Raw genomic sequence first — 22,849 nt, forward strand, 5'->3', positions numbered from 1 at the left:
ATAAATACTCTCTACAGGTGATTATTTAATGAAGTCAAATTTCAGCAGACTGAACATACTGTATATATAGTCAGTGTATGAACTTATGATACTTGGAATATGGTAAATAACAAAACTGAATTGCAAACAGTCATTTGCAGTGTTATTACTACCTACCTAACTACGGCTGAAATTTCTTTCATTCTTTGATCAGACATCAGTTAAATTTAGTTTAAGATCCTTTTTTTAATATCTTGTGTGGAATAAGCAACCCTGTAGAAAGTCTGTGCACCTATATCAGAACCAGCAGGAAACACACACCAACGGAGCATCGGATTGTGAAGCAAAAGTTTTATAATTGTGAGGCAAAGTGTGATTCGCCATTCATGCTCATTTTTCTTCATTCTAACAAAATCATCTGAGGGTGTGAGCGTTAACACGTTCTCAGAGCAGCCCTGCAGAAGCCTGATTAAACATTGAAAATGTTAACTCGACATGCGGATAAATGTGCATGGAGTGGCACGCTGGGCACAGATGAGCCCCAACCCTGGAAAAATCAATACGGAGCAGGCTACCCGCTGCTCTGGAGGATCAGTGGGAATAGGTCAGGGTGGAGACACGTTTCCGATCTCACGCGTATAGGTTCACACACACACACACACACACACACACACACACACACACACACACACACACACACACACACATGCTTTTCATCATAAAATGTAAGCAGAAGTTACTGAATAGAGATTCGGAACTATCCTCTGAACATTAAACATAAATTTAGTTGATCTCAAACGCACATTTAGCCCACAAATTTCCAAACACACTATCATAAACCAACTAAATAATAGGCTTTTACATGAACGCAGTGTGTTTTTCAACCAGTGGCAGAGAACAGGCTGGTTATCCTGGCATTTGATTGGCTGGCAGCGTGAAGAGGGGGCTGGGGCTAACCTGATAAGCTGAGGTGGCGTCATGGCTGGTGTCAGTCCCCAGGCTTGCCAGCTTCTCCTTCATATGGAGGTGTGAGCGCTGGCGGACGCAGAAGAACGTAGCGGACACGGCCAGTGCCACCAGGATGAAAAGCATGCAGAGAACGGAGAGCAGCAGGAACTGGCCAGACTCCACCCTGGTCTCCTTCACTACGGGAATCTGGGTCAGGCTGCCCCTCTAGAGGACAAATAGAGAAAGAACACACTATCAGAGCAGTAAACCATACTACTCAGATGAGGTTGCTTCATGTCGGCAGCGCATTGCTTTTTACCTGTCAGCTTGTGTTGAATTTCTGATATAGAAAATCTGGATATATAGCCACTGTCTGACTGGTCCTACTTATTAGATATCCCTGATAGCTGCCTCATTAGGTGCATTCAGGTTCAGTCAGCCCCCATTACCAACCCCTGCTCAATGCTGTCTCCTATCTGAGGCCCACTACAGATATTTACAACCCCATTTAGTGCTGGCATGAGCCAGCCTGGCACTGTGCAGCTGCAGAATGCTGGGATACGAAAAGCTTTTGCTTAATTAGCTCCTCTGGTCCTGAGTTGGCTGGATTAAGCTTTGGGCAAATCAGGGGAGAAGGGACACACAGGTAGCCTAAAGTGCATCCAGCAGCAGCTGATTGAAAATGCTTGGTAAAAATCTGCGTGCTAATAGAACTAGAAGGATTTATATATAAGAGCTATGAGATATTTTAGAGTTTGTCCTATGATTTAATAATTAATTCACTAATGACCATACTTTGTAGCTAGAGAGAAAAAGATTAGGCTTTTCCTGACAGGTACAGAGATGGTTTTCTCTGAGATCTGCCAGGGACTAGAACAGGGTCAGAAGGACTAAATTAGGGTCATACAAATAAATGTGTTGCAGGTTCTATGATAGAGGTAGTAGTAATTTAATCCAAAATTTGATGAAGGTCTTACAATATTATCCCCCATTTGTTTCCTTAAAATCAAAAGAAATGCTGAAAAATATGTTGTTGGTTAATGTTGTTTGAATGATTGAATGAATAAAAAAAAAAAAATCAATTTTAGTTGACCTGCTTATCAGGGAACACAGCAAAAGAATAAAAAATTGGCAGATCTGAGGTCAATTAAGTTGTGCGTTTCTAATTGTCACAATAAATTCCCCCAAGAGCTTTAATAACCAACAATAGCTATTTGCAGAAATTTCAATTCGGTTGAATCCAATTTCAATTATTTTCAAACATGTAACAATATACAGATAAAACACTGGAGGGAAAAAGTGAAAAAAAAAAAACAAACAAAAATAATAAAATAAAGAAATACATGACAACGTATCACTAACTTCATTGATGTAATTTACATATTTGAAAAAGAGTGGGAAGAAGAAGCTGGCCCAAAACACAAGCAAACTAAGCTGCTAGTTTGCCTAGGACTTTGCACACAAATTACAGTTTATTTTCTATTTGTATAATCAGCTATTTTTTATTTTAATGTAATATAATTAGAATTGAATTGCACTATATGTAATAGGATCTGAATGTGACTGTAACACTGGATTGGTTAAGAATGAACCGGTTTGATTTGGATGGAACTTGAACCAAATTGGATTCTATGTGCCTGCATATTATTTGGACTTGTTGGTTATGTGACTTCAGATGACATTTGTTGTAATTTGGTGCTGTACAAATAAACTGAACTGAACAAAAAAATGTTAAATTTTTTTTTTTTTTTTCAGAATTTAGGTGTACTGTTTTTTGATAGAGGTAGTGGATTTAAATTCCCACTAAATACGATTATCTCCATTTGTATATTACAGCATATGTCCCTAACCTTTATCAGAACTATATTTAATGTAAAACTACTGCATGAAGGTCACAACTGTAACTGTGACTGGTTGTCACAGTTAAAGATGGAAAATGGTAGAATTTATTAGCTTGATGTATTTAACAAATAGGAACAGAGTTTTTAGTTTCAGTTGACAAGGATGTCATTGGTCAACAGTATTTTTTTAGAAGCAATACTAAGGAGAGGTAAAATAGAGCAGAGCCATAACAAAGCATAATAATAAATCTAAGATGCTCCTTGGCAACCCCCAGACCATTAGGGGGCACTCAAGATTTCTCACATAGAGTAGGGATGATAAAAACTCAAATTTATGGCAACATTTGCAAATAATAAACGTACTTTCAAATTTCGATGTGAAGGTTTATAAAAGGGAGTTTATTAAACTCTGGTCTGGCATGTTTAAATGACTTTGATTTGACTGCATTTTAAACTGGATTATACTGGAATCATCTGGACAGATTTCGGTAGAATTTAGACCAAAATAAATATAATTGCATATTCATTGAACCTGTTAGTGCAGTGCTTTCAGGTGACGTTTGTTCAAATATGGCAATATTTAAAAAAATCTAAATAGAACTAAATTAAAATAAAATGTTTTACAATTTTATAGTTTTTTGGAAACTAAAAGAATTACCAAATATCCTATATGTGGTCTTAGAGTCATCATTTAATGTACTAGTTTGTTGTTCATTAATAATTTCTGCTGCTTGTGTCTGAGTTGGAGTCACATTTGAAAATTGTGTTCATTAGCACAACCATTTAAACTGCTTCCTCATTCCTGACTTTTCCAAATCTGCAAGCAGGATTAAGAAATAGCCTTATCTTAACAATGTAGTTGCTGCTAGTTATTTAATAAGTATTGTGGGGTGAATATTTTGATGGTCAAGCCAAACAGATTTTGTGATTTAGTCAATTTAATTGATGGCTTACTAATTAGGGCTGTTAAATGCACAACAGGTAAACAATCAAACCTGGATAATTTAAAGACAAATATTTTCATTGCTTTGGTGGCTGGTGGGTGATGGGCTTAACTGAAAGTGGGATCCCTGAGAATATTCTACTTAGGGGCCTATTAGAAATGCACCAATTTATTGGGCAAAGATCAGAATCCTTAATTGGTTCAGATTGGTGATCATGAGGTCAAAAAGCAGATTTAATAAATATAATAATGGATAAATAATAAATGCATCAACTAAGAATTCACACCATTTTGGGCATATAAACAAATTAACCAGTAACATCTATGTTAATGCACTATTTTTGAGTTTAATAAAAATCAGATAAAGGTCAGTGATGCCTATTTTGAAGCATAAATGGTTATAATCTAGTAAATCTTTTATTTTCTGTAGGATGCAGAACTATATTTTCTATAAATAACTCAGAGAATTTATATTTTTCCTTTTAGTGTTATAGTCCTTAAAATAAACATAGATTAGTTTAAATTCAGAATCAGCTATCAGACCTCTGAGAAACCCAGAAATCGGTTTTGGCCTGGAAAAGATGGATTGGTGAACCATACAATCTTAGGCCGACAATTTAAAGACTCAAAAATTGAGACTGAACAAGTGAGATTTCCTTCACTGATTGCAAAGCACCCTGTTGAGCCAGGTTTCAAAACAGGGAAGATGCAATTTGCCCAAAACAATTTCCTCCCCATAAATCATCCTTACTGTCTTTGCGATTGACGTGAAAACAGGAGGTTTCTGCAAAAGCCGGCTCTGTACACATTTTTGAGCTAATGTTACCGGATGCAGCAGCTATACATCTGCAGAAAGGGCAATATCAATAAACAGCACACACATACATCAGCAGGCTACTAATTGTCTGCATGCGACATTGAAAGATTGATGGGCAGGAATGAATCTGAAAAAATGGAGGAGCTTTGACATTTAGCCTGAAGGGGGTATAATTGGCATGCTGAAGGAATGCTACAACTTGTTATCATTACCAACAATAAGACACTTTTTCCTCAGACCAGTAAAAATCTGGTTTGACCTTGTGGCTGATTATCGCCAGTGGGGTTTAGCATGACGGCTCTGTTCAATGTGTTGTGTTGGGACTGACAGTGTTTGCTTTTGATTGCAAAAGCAGTGGTTCCGGCATGTAGTTTCAATCAGGGATTAAGAGGCTGTAAAAAACAGAGAGCGAGGTTCGAAGAGGCCTGATTGCAGAGGAGAAAAATGGCCTCCATCCAAAGGATTGTCTGTCTCAGTAAGCAGATGAACACAAACTGCTTTTCCTTCCTCAGTGCAAATTCTGACAGAATACCACTGTACAAAGTTCAAATGTGTCTTATCATGTAAAATTCAACAATACCTAGCACCCCATCAAATATTACAATGTTTAAAAACCAGGATCCAGACCTCTGGAAGTTGAATAATTTTTTTTAACCTTTGAGGTTTCTTTTCTTTTATTAGAATCTTCCCCATCTGAGGTCTCTTATCTTTGGCAAATCTTGAAAATGATTCACCTTGAAACGTCTGAAAAGCATCTCCACTGTGGGAGCAAACAACCTTGAAATTCAAAGGAAGCATAAAAGACTGTTTGAAGGCGGTTATTATGTTGGAAGGAAACCAGAGGGAGAGAAAGAAAGGGGAAAAAATAGGATGAATATATTGTAAAAAGAGAAAGAAAAGAGGGAGAAAAAATTAGGCAGGAATTTACCACAATGGGCCTGTTAATGCTTATCCCTTACTTTTGGCTTACTTATCTTATTTCTTTAAAAAATAAATACAGCTAAAGAAAGACAGTCCTAATGATTTTTTAAACAGTAATTATATATTTTTTAAATAATACAATTACATAAAAATTTAGCCTGGAATCAAATTATTCAATTATAATTTTAACAGGACTATTCTTTAGTCAAATATAATTTTCTTTTTTTTTTTGTATATATTTTCAAAGCACCAAGAAAGTGTAATTTAAGTGATTTAAACATAATCCCCAATGTCTGATATGTGTAACATCCAAAAAACGGTTCCCTATTTCAACAGCTACCCTCTCCCTCTGCTTCTTCCCGCTATTGAAGTTGCCCCTGTGGAGAATGAGCCAATCTGAACAGGGAACAAGGGGGCAGATGGATTTCGGTGCTCTGGATTATTCAAATGATAAAGAGGAAGGTCAAACAGAGACGCAATAGCCCTAGAAATCAAACTGTTTCCCAACTGCAGCTGCTATTCCAGATTCATTGGTCCACATCATTAAAATGAGCAACTTGCTATGCATAAAACAGTTTATGGGATTTAATAAAACATATTGCATGCAACAGTTTAGTCTAAAAAATGTAAGAATGGACCATAAAGATCCACAAATTCTGACAAAAAAACTTGGGAGAAATGTGGTGTTTGGGCTAATGTTGTTGGAAAAAAAATAGTTCTTTCAAATAAAATAAATATACGCTTTTAAACAGCAAATACATGCAAAATTGAAACATAAATGCTGTTTCTATTATACGCACAAGCAAAAATAAATAAGTAATCAAATCACATCACTAGGTTTATTTCATTTTCAAACTTTCTAAAGCTGCTGCTGGGCGCTAATGAAGCTGAACCTGCAGAAACTTTGGCTCCAGATGTGCTCAAAACACATCAGCACACTCAAAACGCATCCTATTTCGTGAAATATAAGCTTTTCGAGGAAGATTAAGTATCCAATGAAATGAAACCATATCATTTTAGGAGGAGACTCATAGAATGATCTAAATCTCGCAATATGAAACAAAAGAAATTGCAAAAGCAGTCATCTAACGTGCCTTTTACGCATTACGACTGTCAAGCAGGAGAGATCAGGTGGTGTGTTCGGACAGATAATTACCCAGATCAATGCCGCCGTGGCGCGCAGTGAGCGGGTTGACGCCGCGCCTCCGTATTTCCAGAGAGCGCCGGGAGCCGCTGACGTTCGCCGCAGCTCCGACAAGCGTTTGCGCGCGTCCCAGCTCGGTCCGCTTCACCAAAACCTTCCCCCTGACAGAGGGTCCCATCATGCGTGCGTCCCCCCTCAAAAGAGCGCGGCTTCACTTCAACACGTATAGTTGAAGAAAAAAGGAGAAAAAAAAAGGAATAAGAAAAAACAAGGAGAGAATCTGAAAAAAAAAAGGGAGAAGAATGTGGGATATGCCCGCCTGATTTTCCGAGCTTTGCAAGAATGTGCAGAAGCCCCACTAGTGAGTCCTTTCAGCTCCCCGGTGCCAATGAAAAGAGACGGGGAGGTGGCGGGGTTAGAGTTTTTTTTGCCTGCCATCATTTAGTTAAGGCTGAAACCCCTCCTTATATTCAGCAGCTCAGGAGTCCCCGTCCATTGCACATGTCATATCCACTGGTTGCTATAGCGATGCCTCCACATGTTGTCGACAGTGAATGTTCAAGGAGCGATGCTTGGCTAATAGGCTTGCGGGCCGAAAGGGCCGATATGAATGGACGCGGGGGCTAGTCGCTCATTTGTTGAGCTACTAGGGGTCTGTGTGTTTGCTGTTTTCTCAGGCTCTGCTTCTCCCCTCTTTTTCCTCCCTCTCTCTCTCTCTCTCTCTCTCCCAAGAATTCGGAATAAGGCAGTTATGTTTTACTTCAAAGTGGGATATTTTTGCATTCAAAGCTGAAGTGAACGCCATAATAAGAGGCTGCCACGCAGTACAGTAGTTGTAAACTATATGAGTGTTACACTAGAGATTAGGTGCTTTCTGAGAAAGAAAAAGCAAATCCTTGGTCCATAATGTAAATCACGTGTAATTGGCTTTTATGTGCTTTGGCTCCAGATCTTTGAGGTTAAAGAAGAAGGGGTGGAAAATTGCAAGTTTAACAAGCTTTGGAGATAAAACTCCCAAAAAACTCTATCCCTTTTTTGTTTGTTTGCCTTTATATTTGTGCTGTGTACTGGCAGCTTAGACAAAGTCTATAGTGGGTCGGGGTTGCCATGCATTGTCAATCGCAAAGAGCCATTCCTTCGGTGGATAGAAAGAGATCAGTTTGGGCCATCTTATCAGGGTGCCTCTTGAACTCTTTGCAGGTTTTATAAGCATTTCCCACTGGAGGACACCCCAGGGCAGACCCTGAATTTGCTAGAGGAACTATATCCCTTCTATCCTGGGTATGCCTTGGGATCCCTCATAATGAATGCAAGTGTTGCTGGGGAGAGGGATGAATGGATGGATGGATGGATGGATAAGATAAGATAGACTTTATTGATCTCACAATGGAGAAATTCACTTGTTACAGCAGCTCTTAGTAAATAAAACTAGGTGATTAAGTTACCTAACACACTATTCTTATTATTGGTTTTATGTTTATGTTTGGCCCGGATGGTTTAGGCAGACCGTGTGGTGGGTTTAGTTTCTGTGCAGTGTCAGATTTGTTCTACAAAAAGGGGAAGATGATATTTCCCCTGCTGGTCCCTTCAGATCTACAATAGTTAAATTGAAAACAATAATAGAAACCATAGGCACCAATGTAGACCCAGAATATTCTGTACTTATAAGTCAAGCTTTGCAACCCAGGACTGTAAAATGTATGGCAAATTAAGTTTCAGGCACCTGAAGATTTGTATTCCTGATGCAGGTTGTGAACATCACATTAGTAAGACCCAACCACTCTTTAAATGTACCTCTAATGTTACAAGTTAAAATTTTGGCACAATATTATTGGACAAAGACCAATCTAACTGGCCAATCAGATGAAAGGTTTCTTTTCTGCATTTAGGGCCCCCATGGAATGATTTAACTGGCTTTACGTTGATAGCTATGTGTCATTTTTAACAATCATTAGGAGTTAATTAATTAATTATTTATTAATTAGATTGATTAATAATCTGATTTTATTATTAATCATATTAATCACAAAAAACATTCTTCAAAAACTGATAAACTGATAAATAATGTTGTGCTGCTGGATCAGACTCTTTACCCACTAAAATGTGGCTAAAAACTGCAAATTTGCCATTATTGGATTATCATTCTCTGCCAATGTTCTGAATCTACTACAGAATAGAGACAGGTTGCAGAGTATTACAGTTAATCTTGGAAAAATAAAAAAATTATTAAGTTTTCTGAAGCAATACAAATATTTGTCACAAAATGTCCTTTTAAGATCTGTTTAGCTGATTGATCTCAGCACATTATATATGTAGTTAGTTTCATAAGAGTAAAGCTTACTTTTAAATTCACCCTGGTTATTTTAATAGTAACAAACCTATAGAGGAAACAATGCTAACATGGATTATTGTATTCACAATAAATTCACAATATTACAATTTATCTATTTAATGTAGCTATGAATTACTTTTAAGTCTCTAGACCATTCGATGATCCCATTTGCTACACGCAGTTACCAATAGAGAAATATTCAGGCTAATATCCTTTCTTCTGGCTAATATCTGTAAATTTATAGCCTTAGAGAAAAATAAATAAATAACAAGTATTGGAAACAAAACTTCCTAAACTGTGATCCTTTTTGTTGTTACATTTGTTTGGTGTCCTAATCTTGTGGGCTAGGTTACATCGGTATGGTGGGTTCGGTTGTCATATAGTGTTGGTGGCAGATTTGTTCTATGCAAAGGGGGAAAATTAGATACTTCCCCTGGTGGTTTCTTCAGATCTGTGTAGCTAAAGAAAAAGAAGAGGTGGAAATTTGCCACATTAACAAGTTTTGGAGATAAAACTCACTAAACTGCTATCCCAATTAGCAATCAGGCTGGAAAAAGGGTGGTGGTGGTGGGGGGTTCCCAATGCAGAGCAACAGCTGCACTTAACAGGGAGAGAGAGAGAGAATGAGGGATTATGGAGAGCACAGGGACAGAAAAGGAGAAAGCAAAAGAAAAGGGGCGGCGATGAGAGGAGAACGGGGGTCCTGTCAAATGCAGATGACGAGTCATGGGGAGGAGGGAGTGCTCTCCAGTTTATTTTTTCCATTCAGTGAGCACACCCCCCTCTTCTTGTCTATTGTCCCTCAGTGTGACAGCTGGAGTTGGCAATGCGGAGGGGAGAACAAAAAAACGAACACAGGTCTACGGCCCTATTGGACGCCACCCGACTATTAACCAAAAAAAAAAAAAAAACGATCCAGGGGTGTAAAACCCAAAACTGAGTCCACAATCAGAAAATTTATGGCACAGCCTTAAACATCACCTTATAGCTGGAAAAAAAAAAATCATGTTTCCTGAAACACTACTGTTCTGTCCTTTCCTTGTAGACTCTGTGAGTGACAACCATCACGTCATGCTGTTTGCATTCCTATCTCCATAGAACAGAAATTATTCTGAATTCAGATTTTGTTTTCCATCTGTCTCCCAGAGGGCACGGGCAGACTGTCAGGCTAGAGAGGTACATTTTTCTGTTTTCTCAATTATTCTGAATGCAGGAAAAAAGTCTTTCTGTAGTGCAGGACGGTTACAGTAGTAATGCATGGTACTCAGCCCGTGACTTCTGGTGAGCAACTTCTATTACAAGTAAGAGATAAATAGCAGCTGCAGAAGTTAATACTAATTATAGTCAGTCCTCTCTTGATGTCAACCATCTGGAGAAGATCCTACTTCACTGTGGTCACTATGAGACAGCCGGGTCAATCACCTGTCAGGTTCATCTTAAATCTTTAGTCATACAAACAAAAATATTCCCCTGGTACCAACAAGGATGGACAGCCAGATGGGAACCGTTTTTTCATTTGTTCTCTTGTACTAAGCCTGAATAGATCAAGTTTGAGAATACTGAACACTTTTAAATATTTAGGGTTCCCCCAAATGTTTCATGGCAGGACTTCCTACTCAACGCAATTTAAAGTAGTATAAATACAGGGATCACTGCTAGTCTTTTTAGGTCTGGGTTTTTATTCCAATGGCTGCAAAAGCCACAGACTATAGATCAATAGATGCACCAATAAACAGATGTGCAATTGTAAAGGAAGTGATGTAAGGGAATACATTCCAGGAACAAATATTTTCCTGTTGTTTTTTTTTTTCCATACTTATCTGGACCTGCATGACATATAAATCAAAATTTCATACTTTTCCAGACATTTTCCAACCGTGCAGGAAGCTTTCAGATTTCATCTGCAAATCAGCACAGCACAATTTCACAACTCATGTCACATCACAAACGGAGCCAATGCTAATGGCTGTCACAACCGGGAGGTCTGACGTGCATTGATTGGCTCCCACAAAGACCAAAAAAGCAAACGTACTCATGAAAATATCCAAGTCACTGCCATGGTCCCTGGTGATAGCTGCTGTTACTCCAGTAACTATTTTCTCAGGGTAACATGATTTGGAACTGTCACTGTTCACCCTGCCAAGCTTACCTGTTCCTTTCTCCCTGGTGTTTTCCTTCATGACATTTCTTTTTTATTTTATGATAAAAACAGTAAAGTGATGTTCTTGTTTAGGTAGTGCCAGGAAGGAGTGGTGCACATAATAGTGACAAAGTCTGCTGAACAAATCCCAGGGTCAAGTATTCTACCTCACATGGCAGTGCAAAGATTTCCACAGCATCATATGTAAGTTGAGAAAAGAAAAGGCAAATATCTCTGTTCCCACATGTGTTTAAACTGAGTACAGTGGTTTAGAAAATTCTGAAGATCCAACTCGCATTGATGAGTGACTAAAGAAGAAGATCTGAATTGGATATATAAAATAAAGACATTTCTTTTTATCCAATGGCATTTCTTTAATATGTTAGGGAACAATAATATATTGTTTTTTGCCCAGTTTGACACTAAGATACTAAGACACTAAGACCAGAAAAACAAAAGGCAAAGGTTTTAGCACGAATGCATTCAGTATATTTGTGACTGCAGCAAGTATGTCTGGATTTCATTGTTTACAGTCAAATTTAGGATTTAGGCATTCCTCTTGTTATGATCCTTAGGTGTTTGGGGTTTTTGGGTTTATTTTGTGTCTCTGTTTGGATCAGTTTCCTTTTGTTTTTGTCCTCTAGGTGTTGCTATATTAGCTCATTCTGTTGTGTTTTGTTTTTTAGTTCATTCTTGTGTTATTTGTCTTTTTGGAATTATAGACTTTCTGTTAAATCGCACTGTAATTTTTCCCTGAGTTTGATAGTTTCTTTGTGTCTCACTTCAGCTCTATTCATGGTAATTAGTCTCCTTCCTTCAGCTTCCATGCTTTCATTCTGGCACAGCTGCTCCACATTTCCTCTGATTAGCTCATCTGGTTTCTTTGTCATCTTCCATCCCTGCCTCAGTATATAAGCTTCTGACTTCTCATTGTTCACTGCTGGATCCTTCCATTATCTCATTGGAATGCTATTGTTTTCTCCATGTGTCTGTTGTTACATTGCCTATCCTCTGGTGATTACCTTAGAAACTAGAAACATGACACCTCTTTAATGTCACCAGGAGGCCTGGGATAATACTTGGGGAATTGTGGACTGGGATGGTGGCTCTACTTTTAGGAAACAAAATCAGAGAGTGTGTTCCAGCCATTGAATGATCTATCTTCTCAGCCTCTCTGGGAACATTTATAGCTGGGCAGAGATGTTCACATTTAATATTTTATAAGTCAAAACTGAAGACATTAAGGGACAACTCCAATTCAATCCAAGACAAGTGTCATGAATTGACTTGGATTGACTTGGACTTGTCCACAAATATCGACAGCTTGCCAGGAACCTTTAATAGCCTATGGTCCATGAACATCCCTGGTTAATTTATTTATCCACACATTAACAGGGGAATATGCTCTTCTCTGTCAGAGCTGTGTACTGTTATTTACTTAATGTCAATGCTTCCCTGATGGTAGAAAAAATAAATAAAAATAGACTAACTCGCTGCAGCTGTGAATTCATTTTACTGGCACATACTGTAAAGAAACATTACAGAGAACCCATACATACTGCAGGTTATGTTACAAGACAACAATTGATTACAAAAACTTAGAGGGGTTTATCATTTACTGAAATGATGTACACTTCACAGCTTATTTTCCCACCTGATTGTGAGATAAAGATTGTTCATGACACTATAGTGTTAGTCAAGTCCCTAGTTATCAGAGCGTGAATCCAAGTCAAGTCCTTTTTCTTTCTCTGTACCAGGATGGTGGAAAGTTGCTGAATCAAGATGAGCAGTGTGGCGTTTTGTCCAGGTCATTTGTGTGTGGACCAGATCACTGTTTTTGCTGAGGTGGTCATGGAAGTTTAGTTGCCCAGTTCACTTGTGCTTTGTGGATCTGGAGAAGGCTTCAACCTGTTTCCCTAAAGTTATTTTGTGACAAGTACTGGTATAAGGACTGGATTATTCAGTCATTTTCAACCAAAGGAAGAGCTGTCTGTGCATTCTTGGCAGAATTTTGGGCTTGTTCTCAGTACGTTATGGACTCTACCTGGGCTGCTCCTTGTCACCAATCCTGTTTGAAGTGTTTATAGTCTGGATCTCAAGGCACTGTTTTGGAGAGTAGCTTTGGAACCTCTGAGTCTCATCTTTGCTTTTTTTAGATGATGTGATTCAGTGTGAAGCAGCTAAGATAAGAGTCACCTGCTGAGTCTGAAGCCAAGGTTCTCAACTAGAAAAAGATAGATTGCTCCCATAGGCTGGGAGACAATCTTTACCTTCAGTGAACGAGTTGAAGTATAGTCGTGTCTTGTTCACAAGTAATGGTAAGATAAAGCGGGAAATCTATAGACAGATTTGGGCCCTTTTTACAGTAATGTGGGCACTGCTGTCATGGTGAAGGAAGAGCTGAGTCAAAAATGCTTGGCTTTTCATTTACTGGTCCACCTACATTGACACCCTCATATACATTTTAATAATGAAATGTATATCATGACTAACAGAAAGAAATCTCACATACAAGTGGCTGAAATTGACTTCTTCTGTAAGGTGTCTGGACTCAGCCTGAGAGACAAAGCGAGGAGCTCCTTCCCACTAGGCCCCTTTCTGTGTTCCCTGAAAATTAGTTTAATGGTGCTGGCGGTAAGAAGAATATCTGTACCTTTCCTACTACATCTCAGTGAACTTGTTGTGATTAAGAAGACCATAGATGAATGAAAGAATGGACAGACAATGTTTTAGAAGTGAACAAATTTTCCACTTCAGATTTTAAATAGATTGAGTGAGATTTGCAGGCTGGCTGCGTAAAGAAAGCAGCACTTTATATCAGCAGATTATATCCTGGTAACACAGACAGGAAGGATCTTGTTCTCTACTGATGGAGATGTGTGCTTTTATGTCTTTTAGACCTTCTTGCATTCAGAGCAGAAGATAGGAAGTAAAACGTTTTTAGGAATTAATTTTCTGCTTGGTTACAAGGAAAGAAAACCCAAGTTTTAGAGATAACCTCCCCACCGATGTGAAAAGTTTACGGACTAATTTCCTTCAAGCAGTTTTCTCAGAATGTTTTCTTCAGGCTTCAAAGCTCAATTTGATCATCAGCGATCCTTTCATCTGTCATTTTTTTTACTGCACCACAAAAAACAACTTATCTACAGTGCATCAGAGCACCTATACCTCTGTAGAGGTCCCTCACCTGGTGATACAATCTGTTTTTCTACAGTTTATCAAATAGAACAGAAACTTAGCTTGCTTGGGACTGGAACATATATAAAACTGGGTTGTGAGAAATCACAGCAAAATTGCATCTGTGCAGAGAGTAACATTATTTACAGTCCTTTAACAAGAAAACCGACAGCTGCGTTGCGTACCTGCAAACTCAACAAATGTGGGATGCAAACCAAAAATAGTTGTTCTGCTCGCCTCTTTGAAATAGGCTGAAATAAATTATTCATAATAATATCTGAGCCAGGCCGTTGCCTCGGCTCAATATAGGATGGTGTTGGAGGATGAGCTTTGAATTGTTGAGTGGAGAGAAAAGTATGCAAAACAAAAAAAAAAATTATTTTTATTTTTCAGATCCTCCAGCTGTTTTTGTTGTTGCTGAAGTGATTTTACAAGATGTGTGCGCGGTAGGGAAACATTCTGCTTCATCTGGGGTTTAACTCATTTATTTTTTAAATGTTTTTGATTTGTATGCTGATAGCATTTATAATGGAACAAAGCTCTCTCATTTGAGCTGAAGATGAGATGTTAAGTTTGTTTTGAATGTCTTGTCTGTCCGGATACAGGTTGGTGATGTTAATATATTGTTATTTGCTCCACTGCAGTTTGATTTTATTCAGCAGACACAAAACTGCATTTATCCTGAGATAAAACATAAAAAAGACACTTAATTCTCTTGTCTCCTTTGGACATTTCTGTCTGAAATCCCACATTTCCTGGCAGATGAAGCTCAGAGACACAAGAAAAGGTCTCATTCTTGGATTGTTCTTGAAACGTTTTAAAAAGTTGTCTCATGCTCATCACTTGTTCAGAGAGGAACCATTTAAAGCCCATGTGTGTGTCAGCTGTGTCATTTTGAATTTTTTCCCAGAAGAACGTGTTCAAATAGGCCTCCACCCAGGCTTTGCCTCGTTGTGTAGTTCAAAGCAGTAAACATCAAGGTAATCGCTTTGCTTGTCACCTCAATTAAATTTAAAGCAGAAGGGGCTTGCACATGCACAGACACAAAGGTGTAAAAATAAAATGTTTTTAAGAGAAGGTTGGTTGTTCTGAGGAGTCTGAGGAGTGTGTTCTTTCTCATCATGTAGTCTGATGCAATGGTTATTAAAATAAGGACTCCGTGGGGTTGTGTCAGACTCTTTGCTCTTCTTGGTTTTCAGAATAACTTTTTACACCTATTTACATGTTTACAATGATTGTCGCCTTGAAGGGTAAATTCAGGACCATTCAGACACATCTTTGTTGTTTTTGTCTTATGGATGTAGAAGGGGATTTTGGGTTAGAACTGGCATAAGCTGATTTAATCAGGCAGTGGCGAAGAGTGTCCACATATAGGGTTTTGCATGTAGGCCAAAACTAATCTCACCTGACTGCAGCAGCTTCTTCCACATCTTTTACTTTTTCATCCAAGATCGATTTACATTCATCAGCTTTCCTATCCCTGCTAAAGAAAAGCCTCCCAACTTGATGCTGCCTCAAATGTTTCTAGATTGGGACTGTTTTTAACCTCTTTAAAGCATTTTGTGTTACACTTGACGGTATGATAAATGCCCTATGAAAACTGATTGATTGATTGAGTTTAGGGTGATGTGCCATGTTAATTTTCTGCCAAAAAGTTGAATTTTGGTTTTATCTGACCAGAGTACTTTCTTCCACATGTTCAATATATCTCATATATGGCCTCAGGCAAATTTTAAATGTGACTCTTTATGAATTTATTTTAACAATATCTTTAATTTTCTTTTATTACATAATTTTGAGGGTTTTTGTGATGGTAAAAAAATAATCTATTTGTCTTTTTAAATCTATGCCTGCCTACAGTTCAAGCCTCGCAAACACAAATACTTCTCTAGAAATAAAATCTGCCTATTATCACATAGGCTATTTTATTTCACCAAATGCATGAAGTAATACACCAGCAAACAATGATTGTATTCAGTCACGATTTCAAATATAAATGCATTATTTTGGTTTCTGTGAAACCAACAAATTTTCAATTCATTATAGTCTGAGGACCAAGAGTAATAATAGGTCGCACTATTATGTATCAGCCTTTCATTTTAATGGTGTTGGTAAACATAATGCCCGACACAATGCTGACTGAAAATGTAGCTCCCATATCTCGTTCCTAAATTATCAACAATCTACACAATGTGATCACAACACATCCTAGCTTGCCACTGGTTTTTGGGACATGTCAAAGATTTCTGCCACATAAGGACAGCAGCTCGAATGTGTTATGTATACCACACACATGCACCACTGCAACAGAATCGACACGAGTGACAAATGTGACTTAAACGCCCCAGCAATGATGCAATAAAAATTTATGCTGACAGTTCACTCACCTGGGATGGCCGGAAGCTTCAAAATGAAATTCAAACCTGAGACATTTACTTGGGGGCTCCTATAGAGCCTTGAAATGTCATACTCATAAGATGGTCAATTGATCCTTTAAAATGCAAAAAATATTAAAATGAGACAGTAATGTAAAGGAAAAGTTATACACCCGGTCGTGACATAGCAGGACCCTGTGAAGTCCACCCCACAGTATACACACACTACCTTGAGCACACCAAGAGCAACACACACATACTTCAAAGACATTGCAGGTCTTTGTCTTCAACAAAAATGCATTTTAGGGCCTCGTATTCCGACCAAAGTAACAGTTGTTTACCAAAATGCTTTGTATACATGACAAGATAGGACACTGTGACAGCAGTTAATAATAATTTATTTATCGCAAACTGTTCGTTTTAGGCTTACAAACATTCTTAATGATAGTTTATCACTATTATTTAAGCATGAGTGAGTATTAACACAACATGTTATTTTCTCCTTTTATTCCATAATTCAGAACCAATTTTAAACTAAAACTGAAGCATTAAAAAAAACAGTGGACTTAGATACCATCCAGTACCTGCTTTCACATAATGGGAACCAATAAAGGTAAAAATATAAAATGACCCAACTAAAACAATACACATAGAAAAAGTTCACTTGTAAAGTATTACAACTGGCAATAAAGAGGCAACACACGGGGTACTCCTTAGGTAAACCTTATGAATTCTGGTTTTTGCAAATTCCAACGTTAAGCCTTGTTCTTAACTAAACTGTGTTAAAAACGACAGAAGAGCCATGTTTGGTTAAGGTCTCTGAGCTGTGATAAAGTGCAGCTTTAAAATCCAATATTGACCGCTTTTAGCAGCAGACTCATTCATCTAAGTCCTAAACAAAGACATATAGACAAGGCTTAACCGATTTATCTAAACTTTTGGTGGTGTTTTTTGTTATTTTGTTGGGATTAGTTCTCTGCCTGCAGCTCTGTCGACAATCCCAATATGTCTGACACGTTTGCTAAAATGCCATCCTAAATTAATTAAACAAAGTCAGGAAAATGTCACTTTCAACCACAGTAAAAACTTAAATGCACCCACTGTTAGAGAAATTTTCACTGTCTTACAGGAAAACATCTGCATAAATCAGTGAGGTGTTATCTAAAATATTTTTGGGATATTTGTGGGTGAGAAAAAGCTAAATAAAACAGCCACTTCATGATCCAAGTTTTTTAAAGCAGAACCTAATGGTGAAAAGTAATTGATGGTAACGCTTTGTTTTATCGAGATAAAAGACCAACATGAATCTCAACCAAAATCCAAAACAACAGGAAAACTCAAGCTTTAATTGTTTTATTTGACTGGAATCCACACTACTTTTAAACTAAAGTGCTCACAGAAAGCAGGTGCGGCATTTTTTTATCTTGCAGAAAGATAAAACTGCAATTAATTTTGAGAGGCGAGGGGAAAACATTGAGACAATGCATCAAGTCACACATGAGTGGTGGCAGGCAGGGATATGTGGTCTACCGCAGAATAACAAAGGTAGTCAAAGGTAGCGTTCATAATTGAAACTCCTCACAAGAGACTTTGTGTGCTGTTAGACTCTGATACTGAGCCTGACAGAGAAAGGACAAAGAGAGGTGTTTAGAGAGCTTTTTAGAGAGGTTCTACAAGACATTTGTTTCCACATAAATCCATGGGAAAACACCTGAAACACAAAATTCTGTAATACTCTGTAGGTCTATGCAATGGATCTCAATTTTCCCGTAAAGGAGTTGCAAACAAACAGTCATGGTGAAAAGAAAGTATGCCTTCTTAAAATGTAGGCCTTAACACAATTTGCACGTACTGCGCCCTCAGCACTTAAAAGAAGCTAGTAAAGATGTGTAAAAATCCTTAAAATCAATGTTTTATTGCAGCAGAAAACATACAAAAAAATTATAAAAATCCTACCTTTAAAGTGACTGTATGTATTTTTTAATGCCAAATTTACATAATTTTCCAGACTCAGAAATCCATAATGTTCAGTCATTTTTCAGCTCACTTTTGCAACACAAATAAAAGTTCACTGCTGATATTTCTGCAGTTATCAGGCTTTAAATATAACGGCTGAGAAAACTTGAGACTGTACAGGAGATGATGGATGGACGGACGAAATCCATGATTTTCTTTCCACTTGGGATGGCAATATACAATGAAGCAAATCTTCAAATTTGTAAAGACTAGAGAAAAGAGAACGTGCTTTTCAAGTAAGGCACATGTTAGTTAATCTTAACAACAACAGTCAGAGCAATATAAGCTGAATACCACTGGAACGGTGACAAACCGGCCGACTGAGTACCCACTTTTATCTGCCAGCATGCACAGATAGGAGGATGGTAAAGGATATTACAAAAATAAAATCTTTAAAATTTACTGAGACTGAATTTTTCAGTGTGACTATGCTGGAAAACATGATCTTTTAGGGTTTTCTTAAAAGATCTTTTCATAGATATTAAAAACTTCTAATAAGGTAATACATAGCAATGTAATATCTTTCACCCTTTCTTAAACATAGGAAAAAGCATTAAAATGATACTAAAAGGACATTATTGTATTCAAGGTTAAGATTCTCTAACAAACTGTAACTCCAGATGTGGATAACTTTCAAATAACATTTCAACAGATCCATCCTATTATTGGAGTTATTAGAGAAGAACGTGCACTCAGTCATACCTTAAAATCCATAAAATTGGAAAATGTTCCTTATGAGGTGTCAATGATAAAAGCCCCCTTCTGGATTGACAGGTGATTTTTTTTTCTACACTCCTCACCTCAAGGATTTGGTCTACTTGCAGCAGCTGAAGAGGAAGTTGAAAAACTAAATCTTCAGATTTACCAACACACTGAAGCTGTCATGCTTGTGAAAATGGACCAAATGCAGATATTGAACTGGCTAAAAATGTTGTTCTTAAATGAAAAAATAGAAAAAAGTGTACAAGTTGGTCTTGCACAGCAGAAATCAGCTCATGGAGTATGGATAAAGAAACATTCATAGAACGTACAGGGTAACAGGCAAACACGAGAATCCAGCAGTAAACAATGCTGAGGCAAGGGAGGAGAAATGGTAAACAAACCAGAAGAGCAATCAAAGGAGATGTGGAGCAGCTGTGGTAGAGAGAAAGGAGAGGAGCTGAAGGAGGAAGAGTAATTAGCCAGAGCAGATGAGAAACACAAAGAAACCCACCAAAGTACAGGTCCTTCTCAAAATATTAGCATATTGTGATAAAGTTCATTATTTTCCATAATGTAATGATGAAAATTTAACATTCATATATTTTAGATTCATTGCACACTCACTGAAATATTTCAGGTCTTTTATTGTCTTAATACGGATGATTTTGGCATACAGCTCATGAAAACCCAAAATTCCTATCTCACAAAATTAGCATATCATTAAAAGGGTCTCTAAACGAGCTATGAACCTAATCATCTGAATCAACGAGTTAACTCTAAACACCTGCAAAAGATTCCTGAGGCCTTTAAAACTCCCAGCCTGGTTCATCACTCAAAACCCCAATCATGGGTAAGACTGCCGACCTGACTGCTGTCCAGAAGGCCACTATTGACACCCTCAAGCAAGAGGGTAAGACACAGAAAGAAATTTCTGAACGAATAGGCTGTTCCCAGATTGCTGTATCAAGGCACCTCAGTGGGAAGTCTGTGGGAAAGAAAAAGTGTGGCAGAAAACGCTGCACAACGAGAAGAGGTGACAGGACCCTGAGGAAGATTGTGGAGAAGGGCCGATTCCAGACCTTGGGGGACCTGCGGAAGCAGTGGACTGAGTCTGGAGTAGAAACATCCAGAGCCACCATGCACAGGCGTGTGCAGGAAATGGGCTACAGGTGCCACATTCCCCAGGTCAAGCCACTTTTGAACCAGAAACAGCAGCAGAAGCGCCTGACCTGGGCTACAGAGAAGCAGCACTGGACTGTTGCTCAGTGGTCCAAAGTACGTTTTTTGGATGAAAGCAAATTCTGCATGTCATTCGGAAATCAAGGTGCTAGAGTCTGGAGGAAGACTGGGGAGAAGGAAATGCCAAAATGCCAGAAGTCCAGTGTCAAGTACCCACAGTCAGTGATGGTCTGGGGTGCCGTGTCAGCTGCTGGTGTTGGTCCACTGTGTTTTATGAAGGGCAGGGTCAATGCAGCTAGCTATCAGGAGATTTTGGAGCACTTCATGCTTCCATCTGCTGAAAAGCTTTATGGAGATGAAGATTTCATTTTTCAGCACGACCTGGCACCTGCTCACAGTGCCAAAGCCACTGGTAAATGGTTTACTGACCATGGTATCACTGTGCTCAATTGGCCTGCCCACTCTCCTGACCTGAACCCCATAGAGAATCTGTGGGATACTGTAAAGAGAACGTTGAGAGACTCAAGACCCAACACTGTGGATGAGCTAAAGGCTGCTATCGAAGCATCCTGGGCCTCCATAAGACCTCAGCAGTGCCACAGGCTGATTGCCTCCATGCCACGCCGCATTGAAGCAGTCATTTCTGCAAAAGGATTCCCGACCAAGTATTGAGTGCATAACTGTACATGATTATTTGAAGGTTGACGTTTTTTGTATTAAAAACACTTTTCTTTTATTGGTCGGATGAAATATGCTAATTTTGTGAGATAGGAATTTTGGGTTTTCATGAGCTGTATGCTAAAATCATCCGTATTAAGACAATAAAAGACCTGAAATATTTCAGTTAGTGTGCAATGAATCTAAAATATATGAATGTTAAATTTTCATCATGACATTATGGAAAATAATGAACTTTATCACAATATGCTAATATTTTGAAAAGGACCTGTATGTGAGAGAAATCTAACAGTGAATAAGTCTATATGTATTAAGAATAATAAAACACAAACTAAGGAACTAAAAAGAAAAATACCAAAGCACAGAGAAATAAACTAATAAAAGCAGCAAAGAAATGGTCAAAATATATACACAAAAGAAAATGAAAACCCAAACACCTCAGGATTTTGACAAAAGCAAACCATCTGCAAATGGAATAGATTTCAAATTACTAAATGATTATCTCAGGAGTGGAAGATCTTTGTTACACACGCAGAACATCAAGTCAGCACTATAAGTTGGGTCCAGAGCCAGAGCTCAGGGTGGTGGAAACACATTGAACTGGTGCAAAGCAATCTCTAGGACCAGTTTAGTGCCATAATACTGGTAAAAAATATTTATTGGAGACACATACTTAGTTTTTCTTAAAGTAGATAATGGTTATTGGGAAATTGAGAATGGTACTAAAGTATGATGGTAGAAACAAAAATAGCTGAGCACATCTAACGGCAATGAAAAGGGACGAAAAAGACACAAAACATGGCTGTCTGATAAAGACCAGGGACAACTGAAATGGAAAACTCTGTATTACAGACAGAAAAAAAACATGAGGCAAACTGGAAGAAAAATCCTAAATTCAAAAGCATGTCAAACTTTATGCTGGGTCTGCTATAGCTCATCTGCAGAAAATCTATTTGGAGCTGATTCAGTCAAAAACAAGAACACCACTGCTTTTTCCTTTTAAAGTTTGTATGTTTGAAAACAGGGTGGAATATTTAGAGCTGCAAACACATATGCAAAATGTAAACTCAGATGTAAGAGACTGTTGTGTTTTTGTTTTTGACCAGGTCCATAGCAACACCCCTTAATCTGACTGTACTACAAGAACGAATCAGCAGCTGGGCTGATAAGTGTGCATCTTCTTGTCCTGGGTGTGTGGCCCATTGCTGAAGTAAAACCTGAAGAGTAAATGGAAATGGTGAGGACTTAGACCCATCAGCCAATGCAGCAGTTAGTTACCATGGATACGCAGAGTGGAGAGGGACATTGCTAACCAAGGAGTCTCTTTCTGCTGTTTGGATGTTAAGAGATGTGACAGGTGCTTCTTCGCTCACAAATGCTGTTTGATATTCTAACATCTGAAGAAAATATTTCTTAAACAGAATTCTCAGGATAAGAGAGGCATAATTTTGTTTCAGAAAATTAGCAAAAATTCTGCAAAATAGCTTTAAACAGCATGTACTCAAAGGTTATCAGTGCATGTTATGTGGATTCAATCTGCTTGACCCTGGACCTTGTTTGAAATAAAGTTCACCGACTGAGCAAGAGACTAGTTCAACCACCATTATTGGCCCACCCAGCAGGTGAACTTTAAAGGCAAATATATTTTCTTAAATGG

General features: G+C 38.1%; 1 protein-coding gene across 3 annotated transcripts in view; it reads right to left on the minus strand.

The window, feature by feature from the left end:
• ptprn2 (protein tyrosine phosphatase receptor type N2) overlaps window positions 1-22,849 on the minus strand; it is a 184,982-nt gene that overhangs the window by 31,422 nt on the left and 130,711 nt on the right. For all 3 annotated transcript variants that reach the window (XM_047349431.1, XM_047349429.1, XM_047349430.1), the window contains one exon: window positions 937-1,152. In XM_047349431.1, coding sequence (XP_047205387.1) covers window positions 937-1,152 — 216 coding nt within the window. The remainder of the gene's footprint in view (window positions 1-936; window positions 1,153-22,849) is intronic.

This window comes from Girardinichthys multiradiatus, chromosome 21 (genome assembly GCF_021462225.1).
Source record: "Girardinichthys multiradiatus isolate DD_20200921_A chromosome 21, DD_fGirMul_XY1, whole genome shotgun sequence".
NCBI lineage: Eukaryota > Metazoa > Chordata > Actinopteri > Cyprinodontiformes > Goodeidae > Girardinichthys > Girardinichthys multiradiatus.